This window comes from Panthera leo, chromosome A3 (assembly GCF_018350215.1).
Source record: "Panthera leo isolate Ple1 chromosome A3, P.leo_Ple1_pat1.1, whole genome shotgun sequence".
NCBI classification, from domain to species: Eukaryota; Metazoa; Chordata; class Mammalia; order Carnivora; family Felidae; genus Panthera; species Panthera leo.
Genome location: NC_056681.1, coordinates 63,411,758 through 63,424,412, shown reverse-complemented (window position 1 = coordinate 63,424,412; position 12,655 = coordinate 63,411,758). Strand labels below are relative to the sequence as shown.

The window sequence follows — 12,655 nt, the reverse complement described above, 5'->3', positions numbered from 1 at the left end:
AAAGAGCTGAGGACAACTGGCTAGATTTTCACCTAACACAGACAAATTCTTTCATAGGCTGTGTTAATAGTGAAGAATGCTAGGTATTGTGGGGTTGCTTTCCAGCTCCACTCCAAATTCCTTCGGTTTTAGGTCAGGGAAGATGGATCTGAATGTGAAAAGTCATGATGCTGAGAAACATCCCAGCCCTTTTATAATACCTGTGCATGTAAATGTAATAAAAGAGATCAAACTATGTGACATAAACATAACAACAGCAGTTAAGTCATTGACTCCTAGATACTAATTCAGGATGACTTCCAACTAATCTTTAGTCAATTGCACACATAATAAAGGTTACATGAGGTCATCTGTTTCTACATCATGCCTCTCACTTTGCTACAGCAATGAAACCCTCTATTCATGACACAGTTTTCAAAAGTCTTGTGGACCATGTTTAAATAAAATGCTTTGCTTTCTTATTCTAGGGCCCCTGAAGGTGAAAGGCTAGTGCTGAGAAAATCACTCTGGTCACTGCTCCAGTGGATGGTTGTGTTCAGGTTACACAGCAGTGTGACTGTCCCGAGTGACATAGCACTACAAATCCCACCTGAGAGGTTGTTAGGGCATCCCATTTATAGTGCCTACTTGTGTAAGGTTGGATTCTGCACAGTGTCCCACTTTATCAAACTAGAAGGAAATCTAAGAAAATCTAAGTATTGGGTCATGATGAATTTACCAGCTTCTGCATTCTTACATGACTTGTGTATCACAAATGGTACTAGCTAGGCATATATGGAACTCCATCTCTCTTTTTTTAATGTTTGAGAGAGAACGAGCAGGGGAGGGGCAGAGAGAGAGGGAGACACAGAATCTGAAGCAGGCTCCAGGCTCTGAGCTGTCAGCACAGAGCCGAACGTGGGGCTCGAACTCACAAACCAGGAGATCATGACCTGAGCCAAAGTCAGACGCTTAACCAACTGAGCCACCCAGATGCCCCATTCAGTGTCCATTTTTAATCACTTTCCTGGGAGATCCTATGTTTATGTGGTTTCAGACTGGATAGTTCTGAGTTTTTCTGGTACAAGAAAAGTTTTAAGTATGTAATGTTTTAACAAAAAACAAAACCTTTTAATCCCACAAACAAAAGCATATTATGAAACTGTCTCCCCAACAGCAAGGTAAGAATCACTACCCCTCTTCAACATAAAGTAAACGGGAGAATCCAAAAACAGTATGTGAACATTACGTCATGTCTCGGTGCTGGAATGGCAGGTGGCTTAAATTCCTTCTTTGTGCACATCAGAATTTTATTGTTTTATAGAGTGAAGATGTGCTATTTCAATTTTATTATTTTTTTTAATGTTTATTTTTGGAGAGAGAGTGTGAGCAGGGTTGGGGCAAGAGAGAGAAAATTTCAAAGCAGGCTCCAGGCTCTGAGATGTCAGTACAGAGCCCAGTGTGAGGCTTGAACTCATGAACTGTAAGATCATGATTTGAGCCAAAGTCAGACGCTTAACCAACTTAGCCACCCAGGCGCCCCTCAATAATTTTAAAAGTAAAAAACAAACATTAAATAAGAAAAATCTATGTAATTCCAGATGTATTTTGTGATAAAACTCAAGATGCAATAAAATAAGTGTTTAGGATAATACCTGATCCTTCTGCATTCTCATTTCGTCAACTTCTCTTTCAGCATACTGAGGGTCTCTTGCGGGGTCCTTGGTATCTTTTAGTGTGTTGATACTCTGAAATTACAATTCGAGTCATTTCATGCCCAGACCCCCAGTGACTGCTGCCTGCCTCAGCCAGCCATTGGGGCCCATTCAAATTCTACCAGGCCCTCTCCCGCCCTTTCCTTCTAGCCACTATCTCTCCCTCTCAGGAAGCCTGCAAGCTGCATTTGAAAGTGGAGTGGGAGCTATGTCTTGCCCACCTTTTAAGTCCCAGTGCCTTGTGTACAATAGACTTTTGGCACATACTTGATTTTTGAGCATGTGAATAGAAAGCAAAGTAATCATAATAAACTCAGGAACAGTTCCCAATAGCTGAGTAGTACAAAAAAGTCTTGCTTTAAAAGAACTAGAAATCTATACCTTTGGTGGAAAGACCCTTTCATACACTTTTTTCCACAATTCCATTGGTGAATGGGCATGAAGCTTTCCAATGTCATTATCAGGAACAGGAGGAGATCCTAGAATTGGAAGTTGTACTCCAAATGACTGCACTGATTAAAACTTGACAAACTATCAATAAAACAGCTGACACTTAGAAAAGCATAAATCCTAGATCAGTCATTTCCCTTCTCCCTAACATAGCCGCTATTAAAATTTACCCCAACACAGTATAGCAAGACCACTTGCCCCAGATTCTAGCACCAGAGGAAGAGGAGACAAGAGTAATGAGTCAACTGTGATTCTCTTTCCCCACACGTACACTGGTGTCCAGCAAAAATACCGAGTTTGGTATTCTCATGTGTTTGTGAATTTGTATGTAAACAGACTGTCTTAACATGCTACTCATTAGAATGCAAATTGGGACAACTAATTCGGGGAGGTAATTTGGCACTACTACCTCCTATGTAAATACAGAAAAAAGTCGTATGTTATTACCCAGAAACCCGTTTCTGGTGTTTAACCCAGAAACACCTGCACACACGTATTAACAGTTTCACACTGCACCATCGTTAGTGTTAGTGAAAAATTGGCCACAACCAAACTGTCCATCAGTAAAGGCATAGTAAACTAAATTATGCACAGCCATGCTCTGTAACTGTGTCCAGCAGTCAAAATACCAAACAGACCTAGCTGTGGCACTACTGTGGAAAAACCACTAACACACATTGAGTAGAAAAGGAAACTTTAAAAATAATAGCTAGAGAATGATACAATTATGTTCAAACAAATAGTTTTTTCTACAACATTCACACATCTAGAAAGTGGTCTGGAAGTACACATATCAAACTTGATTCTTATGTACTGTTTTAACATTTTATAATGAGCATGCCTTTATGTATTGATTATATAATTCAATTTGAAAAATTGCTGCCACTTCTTGGCAGTTGTCTATAATCTTGAGATTTCTAATTCTTTCTCTTCTACCATCTACATTGTTGATCTTTCAGTACCTCTTTACCACTTTGGTGGGAAAGACAGTAATGCGATCCACCAATCTAATTCAGCTTTCCTAAGTTTCTGTTTGTCCTCATTTGTGTGTGTGTGTGTGTGTGTGTGTGTGTGTGTGTGTGTGTGTAGTAAGTTCTATACAATTTTATCACCTTTGTAGGTAAACATCCAGTACCTCAGTTAAGATACTTACTGTATAGTGCCATTGTTTCAGGATCCTATGTGTTGGCCTTTTATAACCACACCACTCTCTTCCCAATCTCTTCTACCTCCCCACCTACAGTCCTGTCCCTAACCTCTGATCACCATTAATCTTTCCTCCATTTCTAACATTTTTTTCATTACAAAAAATTTAAATAAATAGAATCCTATTGTGTAGAACCTTTCCTGATTGGCTTTTTTCCCATTCAGTATACACTTGGATTAATCCAAATTATTGTGTGTATCAACAGTTTGTTCCTCCTTTTTGCTGAGTAGTACTTTATTGTATGGATATACCATACCATAGTACATAGTTTTAAACAACATCTCTGGTTGTTTATAGTTTTGTGCTATTACAAATGAAGCCACCGTGAATATCTGTGTACAGATTTTAATATGAACATAAGTTTTAATTTCTCTTAAATGCCCAATAATGCAATTTCTAGGTCATATGGTAGGTGCATGTTTAGTTTTATAAGAAACTGTCAAACTGTTTTCAAGAGTGAAAACTACCATCTGACATTCCCACCAGCAATGTGAGTATCCAGTTTCTCTGTATCCTTGCCAGCATTTGGCATTGTCACTATTTTTTTGTGAGCTATTCTGATTAGCAAGTTGTGGTTTCAATTTGATTTCCCTAATGATTAAAGATATTAAACATCTTTTCATATGCTTGTTTGCCATTTCTATATCCTCTTTGGTGAGATGCCCGCTCATATCTTTTGCCTATTTTTTAGTTGGATTCTGTTTTTACCGTTAAGTTATATATTCTAGATACTAGTCCTTTGTCAAATATGCAGTTGAAAATATTTTCTCCCAGAATGTGGCATGTCTTTTTATTCTTTTCAAGTGGGATTTTAAGAGCAAAAAGTTTTAATTTTGATGAGGTCTAAGCTCCATGATTTATTTTACATCCAAGTTAGTTAGCATGTAGTGCAATAATGATTTCAATAGAGTCCAGTGATTCATCCCCTACATATACACCTAGTGCTCACCACTAGGTGAGCTCACCACCAACAAATGTCCTTCTTAATGCCCTTTGCCCATTTAGCCCACCCCCTCCCCAAACCCCTCCAGCAACCCTGTTTGGTCTCTATATTTGAGAATCTCTTATGTTTTGCACCCTCCCTGTTTTTTAAATTCAGTCATTCTCGTTCCTTGTCCGACCTCCAGCTATTTACAGGGGCATTACCTGGCAGTACATACCGTGATTCTCACTGCTAATGAAATTAAGTCTTTGTGATCACTCATTAACCACCTCTATTCTTTTCATTCCAATTCAATCTATATTACAAAGATCTACATTTGAAGTCCAGTCAACTTTAGTAAGAGTAATAGGTGATGGGAAATAAAAAAGAAAACTCCTATCTACTAGAGTGTTAAAACCAAACTTCTAGCTACAGAGTAGAAGTTTGCTAGGGCCCAAACCTCCACAATGAAAATAGCTTCTGTGGGAAGATAAGGAGCTTGATTATATAAACTCTTAACAATTGTTTTCGCAAAAAACAGAACAAAACAAAACAAAAAACCAAAAAAAATTATTTTCACTTCATGAGCCTAACATATCCATACGTTTAGGAAACATATCCCATTATTTTTGAAGCAAGCTATTTTCATAATGAATTAAAGGATACATAATTAGTACAACTGTTCTTTTTTGGTTTATTCCAACACTTGAATCTCATATTTTTCATCACTGCCCATAATCTGTAGCTTTGAATTTCCTGACCACTCTGTTTCTGGTTTTCTTCTACACCCAACAAGCTAAAATTTAAAAGTACCTGGAAATCAGCAAGGGAAAAGAAATACATGCAAATTTTTTAGTGAACTAGAAATCCAAAACCAGTCTCTTAGGTGCAACATTCCTTCCATCCCAAATATGTCAGTGTGATGCATGTTGCATCAATACCGTGTATACAAATAAACGCATAAGAAATAACAGCAATGATAATGAAATCGAAATGGTGGTATGTTGGAGATGAAGTGAACGTAGGGTAGGATAAAAATCAATAAGCAATTAAAAAAAGATTGAACAATCTTAATAAGTTCACCAACCTATTTGACTTAAAGAATCCAATCCTGCTGTGATAAACAGTGGTTTATTTTGATCCACACATATTGATTTGCTACATGGATAAGAAGAAAAAAGAGTCTAATTTAGTTTAGCAATCGAATATCCTGCCATGCTCTACTGTAAATACAAGAGCCAGGTTTTACGTCTAGCTACTGGTGAGAGAGCACACTGCTCCTAAATGAATGAGTGAATATCAATTTAAATTATTTCAAATATTAAAGTCTGGCATTAATAAAGGCTTTATGGGGGGGAAAAAAGTGACAGACATAAATTACCTTAAATGACAACCAAGAAAAGGAGCAAGTTTAAGAAAAATATACAGACTACAATTATCAATTCAATTTCTATAATCAATATAAGAAAATGATAATACAGGGAAAGCTACTAAGATTACAGAAATAAAGTAAATCAGGGAAACAAGGGTAGTAGTATGATTATTTTATTCTAATCTTTAAGCATTACATAACATTTTAGTTATAATATTTGAGAAATATTTAACATAGGAAATGAGAAATAATATGAAATTATTTCTCTAAGAAGAGCCACCTGGAGGCCCTTTCCTATCAAGAAACAAAAGCCTGATATGAGCAATAATCAGAGGAGATTATTGGCAAAAAATAATAAAAAGGTATAAAAAATCTATTTTAACAGTACCTTCTGTCAATGCCAAATGCTAACTGGTTGATAACTCCACGTATTTTTAGTAATAGAGCTTCTGATTTACTGGTAAACTAAAAAAAATCAAGAGAACAAATTATATGCTCTGCTTTCAGATCACAGAAACAGGTAAAATAAATATGGCTTTGAACACGTGCAGATTGCAGACAGAATTACTATTTATTTGCCCAACACACACTTGTTTGAGTAGACAAAAAACCTGAATAAAGGAAAATAAAGAAGTCTCAATAAATTTTAACTCACTCTTCACATTTTATGAGTGCATGATACGGAAGGGACTGGTGTTTATGCACTGGTCATTTTGGCTACTCCCACATATGGCTCATAACTATTGCCCAAATGCAATCTGGTTGGTAGAAAATAGGTTTACATCATAAATAACTTTTCCATCCAAGGGCATAGTACTGTCTTCCAAAAGGCCAACATGGAGGCTACAGACTAATTCAACAATACTGATAGTCATTAAAATGATCATTTAACTTTTCAGAATTGCCTTTGAGCCTGCAAAACAAGTTCCTGAAGATTCTCAGTGGTGGTATATAATAACTAGAGTGACCATAACCAGAACACTTCAGAGAATGAAAGTGGGTGGGTACTATTAATAATTAAGTTGAGGGGCGCCTGGGTGGCTTGGTCGGTTAAGCGTCCGACTTCGGCTCAGGTCATGATCTCACGGTCCGTGAGTTCAAGCCCCGCGTCGGGCTCTGTGCTGACAGCTCAGAGCCTGGAGCCTGTTTCAGATTCTGTGTCTCCCTCTCTCTCTGCTCCTCCCCTGTTCATGCTGTCTCTCTCTGTCTCAAAAATAAATAAACATTAAACAAAAATTAAAAAAAAAAAAAAAGAAATATCATATAGCTTGAGGCACCTGAGTGGCTCAGTCAGTTAAGTGTCTGACTTTGGCTCAGGTCATGATTTCACGGTTCATGGGTTCGAGCCCTGCGTTGGGCTCTGTGCTGACACCTCAGAGCCTGGAGCCTGCTTCAGATTCTGTGTCTTCCTCTCTCTCTGCCCCTCCCCTGTTCATGCTCTGTCTCGGTCTCAAAAATAAATAAACGTTAAAAAAAATAGTAATAATTAAGTTGAGACATCAGGTGAAAATCAGGGTATGTGGTTGGTTACCCTACAAATCTTTTAAGACTAGATTTGTTTTTTGGAAATATCAAAAGTTATTCAGCCAAATAAGAATAGTTAACATGTATGAAAGTGGGAAAAACAACCATGAACCAAAATGACATGGAATTTTATAAGGCAAAGAAATCAGTTTTCAGGATAAGATTCATTCTGGATTAAGAACAGACTCGCTCCGGGCACCTGGGTGGCTCAGTCGATTAAGTGTCCGACTTGAGCTCAGGTCATGATCTCACAGTTCGTGGGTTCAAGCCCCACGTTAGGCTCTGTGCTGACAGCTGGGAGCCTGGAGCCTGCTTCAGATTCTGTGTCTCCCTCTCTCTCTGCCCCTCCCCCACTCATGCGCGCGCGTTCTCTCTCTCAAAAATAAAATAAAATAACAAAATAATAAAAAAAAAAAAAGAACAGGCTCCCAGGCAAATTATTTATTCATGTGAATATATAAAATTTAATACATTGACTTTTCAAAATTGAAATAATTTTAATACTTCCTTTGAAAGAAGGTTTAAAAGTATAAAAACTAACTGAATTTTTAAAACACAACTTCATGATGATGATGATGATGAATATGTGTGGAAAGGAAAATACCTCATCACAAACATATTTCATAGAACTAACTGTAGGGCTGGGAGGACATGAGAAGTTTTGACTCAACTTCCCTATCTGCTGCATCAATTGCCTTGAAACATCCTCCTCAAATAGCTGTAGAGCCTCTGCTTGTATCAACTCAATGGGAACTCATCACCTCCCAAAGCGGTTCATTCCATTTTCAGATAATGGTAGGATTAGAGAGTTCTTTCTTATTTTGATCTAAACTCTATTGATTCCTTATTCTTGACTGTAAGAGAGCAAAGAATATACCTATTCCCTCTTCCATGGAACAGTCCTTTGAATATTTAAAAAGCATTATCACATTCTAGATGATTTGATACTCCTCCTCATATATCACATTTTTAAATCTCCAACCATCCTGGCAGCTCTCCACTGAATCTGGTCCTACCTCTCAATGTTTTTCTATTTTTATTTTTAATAACTTTATCAGATTGCTCATAATAGTGAATCCATTTTCTTGACTGAATTTTAAAGGATCTGGCAATCTTGTAAAGCAACCCCAAACTGTCCTCCTTGAAGTGAAACTGAAAGACGGGGCTTTGAAACTTTGGCTACTGTCTTCTTGGTCTGGGAAGCTAGGCAAGCTGTATGGTTCTCTTGATGGTCTAGAAGTGCTCCTCTAACCCAACCTCTCATCCCTCAGGCTTACTGAAAGCTGAGATGAAGCCTTTCTCAAATCCGTTCCCTAGAAAACCCTGATGATTTAGGGCCATCTAGGCCTGCTGGGTCCTGGCTTGGTCTGACTTCATCTAAATTTGTACCCTTAAGACCAGACTGGGCCCTGACTGATCATCAGGTGTGATCTGCTCTTAAAGAAAGAGATTTCCCTCAGCTAACTAACCAGATCTGTGGGGCTTTATCTTGTGGTAAAAATAAGAAACTACAAGATCCATCATCTCTCCTTCTGTATCTTGGAGGAATCATTCATTTTTAAACTCCCCTATCTTTTTGAAATAGTAAAAATGAGTATTTCTAGGGTGCCTGGCTGGCTCAGTTAGTAGAGCATGCGACTCTTGATCTCGGGGTTGTGAGTTTGAGCCCCACATTGGGTGTAGAGATTACTTTAAAAAAATTAGGCGGGGCGGGGCTAGGTGCCTCAGCTGATTAAGCGTCTGACTCTTGGTTTTGGCTTGGGTCATGATCTCATAGTTTCGTGAGTTTGAGCTCTATGCTGGGCTCTGCCCTAGCAGCACAGAGCCTGCTTGGGATTCTCTCTCTCCCTGTCTGCCCCTCCCCCGCTTGTGCTGTCCGTCTGTCTCTCTCTAATAAATAAAAACTTTAAAAAAAATTAGGGGTGCCTGGATGGCTCGTCGATTAAGTGTCTCTTGATTTCAGCTCAAGTCGTAGTCTCACGGTTTGTGGGATCAAGACCCACATCGGGGTCAGCGCTGACAGCATGGAGTCTGTTTGAGATTCTCTCTCCCTCTCTGCCCCTCCCACACTCACACATGCACACTCTCTCAAAATAAATAAACTTTTTTTAAAAACTCTAAAAAAGAATATTTCCAAAGTACTCTGTCAATTTAATATGTAAGCAGATACAGTATAAACATAAAAGGTACTGAGTTTTAAGAAAATACACAATGCAATTTATTTGGAGTATTCTGAAAAGTTTAAAATGTTACCTTTAGTCATAATATACTACCCATGAAGGCTAGGGGCTAGCCCATGTTGTCTCCCGCTTCCCCTGAGCACTTTCATTTAGGGGGAAAAAGAAACCATTCAAATGGGAAGATACTATTTCTTTTAAATAAAAGTGCTTTTATTTCTTATTGCATTAAAGGATATCCTTTATCCTTTGGTCCTGCTGTGGAACGTAATGGTAACAGTTATAATAAGCAACATTTATTAAGGAACACTTTGTTTCAGGCACTGTGGTGAGCATGTCACGTTACTTTCTTTTATCACAACAACCCTATGAAGAAGGCACTATTTTTGTCTATTTTACCCTGTTGGAGACTGAGGCTTAAGTGAGATTATGTGACCAGTCTGAGATCACACATCTAGAAAGTTGTCCTCAGATTCAAACCCAGGCAGCAAGACTCCCGAGTTCATGTTTTTAACTTCTACAACAAAGAGCAGTGTTTTTTTTTTTTTTTTTTTTTTTTTTAAGTTTAAAAAAGAATATTTTGTTAAGGTTTTTTTCCCCCTTTTCTCTTAAGAAAATACAGATTCTCGGGGCGCCTGGGTGGCTCAGTCCATTAAGCTTCCAACTTTGGCTCAGGTCATGATCTCGCGGTCCCTGAGTTTGAGCCCCGCATCGGGCTCTGTGATGACAGCTCAGAGCCTGGAACCTGTTTCAGACTCTGTGTCTCCCTCTCTCTCTGACCCTCCCCCCATTCATGCTCTGTTTCTTTCTGTCTCAAAAATAAATAAACATTAAAAAAAAATTAAAAAAAAAAGAAAATACAGATTTTCATTCTTAAGGGGAAACTAAAAATGAATAAGTTAATAGCCAGTTTATCTCTTTAAGATGGACTGGGGCTTATGGGCATAAGCAGCTGCTCCAAAGACATGGAAGGCCATCTAGCAAAGGGTGTTCTAGAAATACATTATCAAACACTGTAACAAGAGGGTTTGGGGGCAATGGGAAAGGAAAGGAGGGGATTATGTGCATTAGTAAAAGCACTAGTATTTATAACTGTGCATCAAGTTGCTAACCTTTCTAAATTTGGTGCTGTCTACTCAAGCCAAAGGGTAGGAAAGGTACAAACCATTAATGATGCTCCATAATAATGTGCAACAAATCGAAGTGTCTTGCATATAACCTTTCTCTTCTCAGAGTCAAAATCCTGAAGAAATACATTATTAAAAAGAAAAAAGTTGAGAGAATTAAATACCTGTAGCAGGAAGGTACAAATTATTAAGTGTGGAAATAGATGATTTTTTTTTTTTTTTTTGGAACGTACTCTGAGGAGTAGGATTCCATTACCTTGATATTTGTTTCTATACAGAGTTGAACAATAGCTGCGGCCTTCCAGAACTATAGCTGTCAGATCTTTCCTTGTTTAAACATGTAGCTCAACAGAATTGAGATATGAGCACACATTTTATAGTGTGGAATACCCTAGGGATTCTCTGACAAGCAAAGATAAGAAGAAACCAATTTTCTGCTTTCTTCAATTTAAAAGTTGGGGAGGAAGTTCTTTCCCTCAGTGACTGGGTGAAAGATTCAGTTTCTTGAGCTACCTTATCCCCATTCTGCTTCATCCCCAGTCCACTGTATTTTTATTGTTCTTTACATATTTTCACTTTCCCAACTATATCCTCTTTTCCAGATCTTTAAGATGTGTGACTCCTTGACCTCTCCCTTCCAGAGTCATTGTTCTCATTTCACTATTATTTTTGCTCCTGTCCCAAGCATAAACAACCACCTTAACTAGAAGTGGAAAAGCTTACCTGAAAAATATCATATTTACTTCCAATTATGACCAGAGGTATCAGAAATGGGTCGACTAATTCACGATCCTGTTAACAAACATATTTCATTGATTTATTGTAATTAACTGTTTAATACTATGGATTCAGCAAATTCTATTTACTTCCAAAAATACACCTTTTTAGTCCCTTCGTAGATGTTGACTTTGTTTGCTTGACATGTTCTAATATTTAACTTCTACTAAGTTATATTTCTCAAGTGTAAAACTAGAAATGGCAGTTCCCTAAGTTACCATCATGTTCTGTCCTATTCTCTTAAATAACATGCCATCTTCCCTTTTTTGTTTCTTACTACTTGGTATTATCTTTTGTTGCTATAGCATTTACACTGCATAGATGTGAACCATAAGCTGTTACTTTTGTCCTGATATTCGTGATGTAAAACACACTCCTATAAACCCTGGACAATGCCAAATACTGCTGTGGGTTTTCCAGAAGATGATATTCATGACTGTATTTATTTATTTATTTATAAAAAATTTTTTAACGTTTATTTATTTTTGAGACAGAGAGAGAGCGAGCGTGAATGGGGGAGGGTCAGGGAGAGAGGGAGACACAGAATCCGAAACAGGCTCCAGGCTCTGAGCGGTCAGCACAGAGCCTGACGCGGGGCTCGAACTCACAGACCGCGAGATCATGACCTGAGCCGAAGTCGGCCGCTTAACCGACTGAGCCACCCAGGCGCCCCTCATGACTGTATTTAAAGGACCTGTGTTACCATCATTGCACCTTTGTAATTTTATTAGTTGTCAGAGGATCAAAGGACACGGAATATGGGACAGATACCAAATGAATGTAAAACAGAGGGTGGCGAGAAAGGCTGTTAAAACTCTACTCCTTGCTTAAATGTGTAGCTTCATCTAGTTTTGCCAGGTGAGTTTTTGTACAGTCTGTTTTTTTATCTTCATTTTATAGAGATTATAAAATCAATATCAAACTACTTCACCCTATTTCTTTTGATTGGTATAATATGCCGTAACAGTCACAGTGGAGGTCTACCAAGAAGACATAAGACATCTTTCTCCTGGTTTTGCTCTCACTGAGGTTTTATCAAATTGCTATAATTTTCCAATGAACAAGTTCATCTACATCAAATGAATTTCCAATCACGCATAAAAATCTCAGCAAGTTGTTTGTGATGTTGTCTTTAGCTATGTATTGGGCTAAGGATTCCGGGAATAATCCCAACAGCAACTCACCGGATGGTCCTTCTGCATATTACTCCATATCCTCTGTCTCATCTCAGAGGCTGCTTTGGAATTTGTCTTCCCCAGTTTCATTATCATTTTATCTACATGGCTTTTCATGGCTTGCAACAGATTTTCCATGGTGGGCCAAAGGTCATTAGGTTTTGAAAGATCCAGAACAAGAACAATAGAAAATGTCCTAAAAAACAAAAACATCTCTTAAAGAAGACTCA

At 38.0% G+C, this 12,655-nt stretch overlaps 2 protein-coding genes across 3 annotated transcripts in view; one reads left to right on the top strand and one right to left on the bottom strand.

Moving 5' to 3' along the window:
- Nucleotides 1-522, top strand: part of ABCG5 (ATP binding cassette subfamily G member 5) — a 47,801-nt gene extending 47,279 nt beyond the window's left edge. Inside the window, exon 16 of the mRNA XM_042932141.1 lies at nt 468-522. Within this exon, the coding sequence (XP_042788075.1) occupies nt 468-490 (23 nt within the window). The 3' untranslated portion in view covers nt 491-522. The remainder of the gene's footprint in view (nt 1-467) is intronic.
- DYNC2LI1 (dynein cytoplasmic 2 light intermediate chain 1) overlaps nt 1-12,655 on the bottom strand; it is a 42,742-nt gene that overhangs the window by 5,475 nt on the left and 24,612 nt on the right. For both annotated transcript variants that reach the window (XM_042932145.1, XM_042932144.1), the window contains exons 6-12: nt 12,435-12,621; nt 11,197-11,265; nt 10,512-10,589; nt 6,034-6,110; nt 5,361-5,431; nt 2,076-2,173; nt 1,635-1,727 (exon numbers count right to left, since the gene is read on the bottom strand). In XM_042932145.1, the coding sequence (XP_042788079.1) occupies nt 1,635-1,727; nt 2,076-2,173; nt 5,361-5,431; nt 6,034-6,110; nt 10,512-10,589; nt 11,197-11,265; nt 12,435-12,621 (673 nt within the window). The remainder of the gene's footprint in view (nt 1-1,634; nt 1,728-2,075; nt 2,174-5,360; nt 5,432-6,033; nt 6,111-10,511; nt 10,590-11,196; nt 11,266-12,434; nt 12,622-12,655) is intronic.